The 6,015-nt window shown below is 48.4% G+C and overlaps 3 protein-coding genes across 3 annotated transcripts; all 3 read left to right on the top strand.

Annotated features, from left to right (window-relative positions):
• Nucleotides 1–3,192: 3,192 nt before the first annotated feature.
• On the top strand, nt 3,193–3,657 carry N7529_003425 (uncharacterized protein; the record flags this gene model as incomplete). The annotated part of the gene is made up of 1 exon (XM_057238952.1): nt 3,193–3,657. The coding sequence occupies one exon, from the start codon at nt 3,193–3,195 to the stop codon at nt 3,655–3,657; it is 465 nt and encodes a 154-aa protein (XP_057101563.1).
• Nucleotides 3,658–4,425: 768 nt separating this feature from the next.
• N7529_003424 (uncharacterized protein) lies at nt 4,426–4,731 on the top strand (the record flags this gene model as incomplete). Its single annotated transcript, XM_057238951.1, has 1 exon — nt 4,426–4,731. The coding sequence occupies one exon, from the start codon at nt 4,426–4,428 to the stop codon at nt 4,729–4,731; it is 306 nt and encodes a 101-aa protein (XP_057101562.1).
• Nucleotides 4,732–4,765: 34 nt separating this feature from the next.
• Nucleotides 4,766–5,442, top strand: N7529_003423 (uncharacterized protein; the record flags this gene model as incomplete). Its single annotated transcript, XM_057238950.1, has 2 exons — nt 4,766–4,805; nt 4,889–5,442. 2 exons carry the CDS (start codon nt 4,766–4,768, stop codon nt 5,440–5,442), a joined length of 594 nt encoding a protein of 197 aa, XP_057101561.1.
• Between the last annotated feature and the right edge of the window lie 573 nt (nt 5,443–6,015).

The following is a 6,015-nucleotide window of genomic DNA, read 5'->3' as shown; positions in this document are numbered from 1 at the left end:
TCCTCCAACCCGACTTTGGGATACGCAATCCAAGCTTGGTACTCAGTTGGTATCGAGAAAACTCTTATTCCAAGTCCCGGCTGCTTTCCAGTGGTCCATGCGAGTCCGAACATGGAGTTAGAACATGGACGCTCCCTAGCTGAATGACAATGGAAGGAGTAAATATGGTGAAGATCATCATGGTCAACCCAATGTAAGCTCGGTCGTACTTTGAGCATATACGCTACGTTTTCTAGATGTTGGCTTCAGGCTGGTATGACCATTGCCATTTCCATAGCGAGGCTACAAAGCCTCCAATTCTGCTGCCTACCAGAACGGCCCTCATCCCATTGATTTTAAAGGGCCCGCAACTATACAAGTAGCCTCAGAAATCGACAATGTTGGCCGGGATGGCATTATAATGTACTGCCAAATTCAAACTCGTCTCAATGATTATCTCGTATTCAATCACTATTTAAGGTTGTTAGTCCCGTGCAGTAAGGTCAGTTTATGCACAATAGGTACCACACTTACGGTGCAAGTGGAAGCTCGCGGTATCTGTGACAGCCAGGTCATGGCTTCTGAAAATTGATCGGTTAAGCAAAGGCTCGGCACAGCTTTACAAGCAAAGAAGCCATCAAATGGGCGAAGCCAAATCTCCAATGAAAACTACATCAGTTGCATGATCCTGTTGTTTTTACTATTTTCGGGTACCTCCCCAGTGTATCGTATCACTGCCGTCAAGAAGGAAACAGAGCAGCCAGCAGGTACATCGACGGCGTCAATGCCCAAAGTTCACCGTCCTACTTTAGATCTAGCATTTGCCCCGATGACTTTGGTATCGGATCTGTTGGCTCAAGCACAGGGCACACAAGTTCCGCAGGGAAAGAAGGGGAATTACAAGATATCGTTCCCTATCAAGAAGGTCCGGCTTCCATTAGTGAATTCAGTGAATATATCAGGAATGCTCTATATAGCTGTGGAAATACACCGGATTTACTGGCCAGCGAAAGGCAACGGAATCAAAAAGGGGAAATACCAAAAGATACGATAAAAAGAGTGTTGATTCTTGCTTTCCTATCTACTGGGCTCGAGGGGGTTAAAATACCCTCGAGAATACCTGGTATCGAATCCTCTAGAATCTCAGAGGTACCGTTTGGGTTAATACGATGCTGATCACCACTTTCCTGACAACTTCCGACCAAAATAACCAAAAAAAAAAACAAAACAATGTCACGCATGTAGGCAAGGGAATTGGTCAATTAACAGAGCGATCAACCCCGGAATATTCACCCTATTTCCATCAATTGGCTCCTCATTCCATTTCTGGAGATAATACTGGACCAAAAAAGATCCAACTAGATACATCCGACCTGGGGAGAACTCATTTTCAGTCAGCTCCTGCTTGCACAGAGTTGTCCTTGCTGAGCCATCTCGCGATGATGTCCATTCTTCGAGCTCTGCTTGTAAGAATGACAAGTGTGCACGAAGACGCGAAATCCGTCTTGAATTGCGTTAAACAGCTCGACCCAGTCGCTTCAACTTGGGCCAGCCTCGTCTCTTCAAAGTTTCAATTTTGGTCGAGATTTGACTCGTATCTAGCAAATTCACTAATGGTAGCCGAGATTGCTTGATAGGGAACGTCCTCCTATAATTTCCCGTCTTTCGCTGCAGAGCTTATGCAGACTGTGTTTAAGCCAACAGATTCGATGCCAGGGTCATCGGGGTAAATGCTTGATCCAAAGGTGGACGGTGAATTTTGGGAATTGTCGCCGTCAATGTTCCCACTGACCGCTCCACTTCATTCTCGACGGCAGTGATACGATGCTCTGGGGAGGTGCCCGAAAAGAGTAAAACCAGCAGGATCATGCAACTGACGCAGCATTCATCGGAGATTTGGTCTCCCCCATTTGACCACTTTTTTGTTTTTAAAATTTTGACGGGACTTTGGCTAATCAATTGATTTCCAGAAGCCATGACCTGCCGGCACAGATACCGTGTGCACCCGCTTGCGTCGTGTGTGTGTTGAAGCTGAGCTCGAGCGTAGCGTAACGTGGGTGTGCTGACCTTACTTCGCGGGACTAGCAACCTTAAATAGTCACTAAATATGATATAATAATTGACACGACGTTTTGAATTTCGCAGTACATTATAATGCCACCCCGGTCAGCATTGTCGATTTTTGAGGCTATTTGTATAGTTGTGGGCCTATTAAAATCAACGGGATGAATATTTTTCTGGTAGGCAGCAGAATTGAAGGCTGTGTAGCCTCGCTATGAGAATGGCAATATTCATACCAGTCCGACGCCAAAATCTAGAAAACGAAGTGTGAATGCTCAAAGCACGACCGACCTAACGTTGATTACACCTTCACCATCTTCACCACTTTCATCTCCTTCGCTACTGTTGATTGATAAGTGATGCTTTAGTATTCATGTTCTTGAGGGGAGTTGATTGTGTTAGATACAAGGCTGGTAGACAGGTATATATGTATGCACGTGCTCCCAGCCCCTGTGACTATCTCAGTGACCGTGATATTCAACAACCTTCATCTCCGTCATTGCCACTAGCTGCATTTCCACTCAGTTAGGCAGTGCCCACGTCATAATCCCATGATCATTGTCCTGAAACCTAAAAAGGGACTCGTCCTAGGCTGAAAGTGATTTTCGTCTCATTTATTGAACATAGAACCTAACATTAAACTGTATGTCCCACACTCGGGTTGGGGAAACAGGGGGTCTCAAATTGAAGTCTGGCCCTGATCTATCAATAACAACTCCTAGAGAGTTATTACGAGGGGATTAAGCACAGTAAAAGGGTTTATTGTGAGCCAGTCGCAATGCGATGCGAATTCAAGTATCATTTGAAAAACGCGATACTTCAGCTGTCCTAGGTAGGATTTTTGCACTTTTTTCCGGGGTATCTACCACTAGTTGCGAGGGAAGGATAGGGGTCGATCCCCCGGCATGCCTATGGAAATGACGGAGGATAAAGGGAGTAGTTTTATTGGGGTTGCCTCACAATGCCCATAGCCTCACGTGATATCTACACCGACATTACTGAGGGCCTCTTCCTCCTACAACTGCCTCACGAGTTCAGTTGCTTGCCTCTGCGGGTAGCTCGTCATCTCTCACGCAGTCAAGTCTTGATTTTGTTTCACGTCCTTCTCCAGGACAACAGCACCGATAGGCTTTGACTATATCGCTCTCCACCATGACGTTCAGCCAGTCTAGCAGTGCCACTCCTACCCCGCTCGACTCCGCTTGGCCGCCGGCCCACATTTGGGAAACCATAGGTACGGCAGACCGTGCCAGCTGGCTAGGACAGATACAGAGAGACCGGGCTAGGCGCCTTGAATTGGATGTAGCGGAGACCGACCTCCGCCGCAGAAGGCCTCGTGTGGACCTTCAAGATGATGATACTCTCGAAGAAAACCGTGAGCCACTCCCCGAAGTTAAACCACTCATCGACATATTTCCTGGTGTCTCCGCCGCCCTTCTTACTCGCGTCTTTGAGAGGAAGTTGAAGGCGACTGAACTCATACGCTTCAAAGAGAAGTCAGTCACCGAGCTAGATCAGGAGGACAGAGTCTTCAAGATGACCGAGTTAGGAGGCACAGTAGGCTTCAAAAAGGCAGCAGCGTCGCTTAAGGACTGGGGCCCCAACCCTCAAATATAGACAACCTGCTTTCTTGCCTATCTGGCTGTTGTAGGATATCTCTTCGGCGAAAAACATCCTAAAGCAGTTCCCAATCTACTCATGTTTATGAGGCAGATCCTAGACTTCGCTCAGACTTATCAGTGGTCAGAAGCAGTTCTCCCACTTGCCCTTAATTTCCACTAATACATGATGGATAAAGGAGAGTTATCGACGGACAGCTACCTGGTCACGGGCCCATTTCGCGAGAAATACCTCCGCCACAATCTCACCGTGTCTGCGAAGTCACTAACAAACCCTCCAACCCGGCTTCGTTAAGCTAGGAATACCAGATCTTCGAATAATAAGACAGAAGTTTGCGATAAGTTCAACTCGATAGGGTGCTCCTAGGAAGGCTGTAAGAGACGTCATGAGTGCACGGCATGCGGCCTAAGCGAGCATGGCGCCTCCTCCTGCCGCAAGAAAAAATAGCAAGTGACAATTCTTGAGAACTGCACCAATATCACCGACAACGTTGTTCTCAATCCCCTATCCCTAAGCCTCATACCACAGGGGCAACCGCCCCGACCAAACACTGCTGTTCAATACCCCGTCTTCAACCCAGAGCTCCCAAGGCTACAGTCCTCTCCGTCGCCACTGTATGCGTAAGCCTGGAGCAATCTTCTACGCTACTATCCGGGCGATCTCGGGTCCACTATCGCTGGCATTCTGACCTACGGTGCTCAAGTCGGTTATAGGGGCAAGAAGCAGTTTCGCCACTCCTCTAACCATCACATACATGAACCCGACATGATCACAGCCAAACTAGCAGAGGATCTCAGCCTCGGTCGTGTTCGGCTAGCCTCTAGGTCCTCCTTCGTTTCACCGCTTGGTTTAGTCCCTAAGCACGACGGGGGATGGCGCCGTATCCATGATCTATCCTGGCCCCCTAGACAGGGCGTTAACCAGGGCATACCGGACCCCTGGTCAGCTATCGAATATATGTCAATCGATGACATATACGAGCAGGTCATACAAGCTGGCCCAGGTTGCACAATAATCAAGAGAGACATTAAGGACGCCTTCCGAATAGTCCCCGTTACCGAGGATAATTAGCACCTCCTTACCTTCCAGTGGACCGATTCCACTTATGTCGAATGCTGCCTCCCCTTTAGCCTCGCAACGGCCCCGTTTCTCTTCAACCTCTTTGCCGAGGCACTCCATTAGATACTCCAATGCCTCCTCCCTACATTCCATATCAATCATTACCTAGACGACTTCATCACAATTACTCAGTCTCCCTCAGTGTCCGACCCCACGGGTCTTTTTGATAAGGTCTACAACAGAGTCACCGACTATCTACGTATTCCTCGCAATACCAAAAAGGACCAGCAAGGGACCTGTATTACAGTCCTAGGTATCCAGATCGACTCTATTGCAATAGAAGCTCGTCTGCCGCCAGAAAAGTTATGCCGCGCCACATTAGACGCCGCAGCTGCCCTGAACGCAGCGAGTCTCTCCCTTAAGCAAGCAGAGCGTCTCACAGGCTTATTAGCCTTTTGTTCAAGAGTTGTCCGACTTGGAAGAACAAGATTACAGTCTCTATACACCTTCCAAGCCGCTTTCCCACATGGTAGTAGTGCGCGCCGCCGTATCCCTTACGAGGTACGTGACGATTTGGAATGGTGGAGGGACTCTTTGTCTCTCTTCAACGGCGTACTCCTAATTGACCCCTACCGCCGCCCTATCACGCATCTCTACACAGATGCCTCCAGTACAGGCCAGGGGCTCTTCTTCTTCTCATCCCAGTCTACATTAGACTGCTAGCTAGCCCATTGTCACCAGCTTCATCCAAACAATGCGGCCACATTAGCCCTTGCTCAAGACGCACATACGCACATCAATACCAACGAAGTAGACGCCATCCTACAAGGCTTCCTACTCTTCAGCCACCATTAGCTCCATCATACTCTCGTTATCCACACGGATAGCTCCACAGCGCACTCGGGACTTAAGAAAGGATTTCTTCATAGTCCGCCTAACGCACCTCTAAAGAGCCTGCTTATCCTAGCGGCGGCGAGAGACATCCACATCGTGCCACACTGGCTTCCCTCCGGGGAAAATACATTAGCAGACGCGCTCTCACGTAACAATCTTAAAGACATTGCTAACATTTGTCCCCATTAGCAGGACCTCTCGGTATTAAACCGCCCGCGTGGTTCTGTTCACGAGCTCCTCAGCTCAATGCCGGCCATCTAAAATTACTCTAGAACGGACTCAGCGCCAACACACGTTCCGTTTACCTCTCTATTCAGCGCAGCTACGAAAAACACTACGCGCTACAAAACTTATCCGCATAGCCAGTTTCAAGACAGTCATTGACCTCATAGCTAAGCTCAC

This window comes from Penicillium soppii (genome assembly GCF_028829465.1).
Source record: "Penicillium soppii strain IBT 18220 chromosome Unknown utg000003l, whole genome shotgun sequence".
In the NCBI taxonomy this organism is placed as follows: Eukaryota; Fungi; Ascomycota; class Eurotiomycetes; order Eurotiales; family Aspergillaceae; genus Penicillium; species Penicillium soppii.
This window is presented reverse-complemented; position numbering and strand designations above follow the sequence as displayed.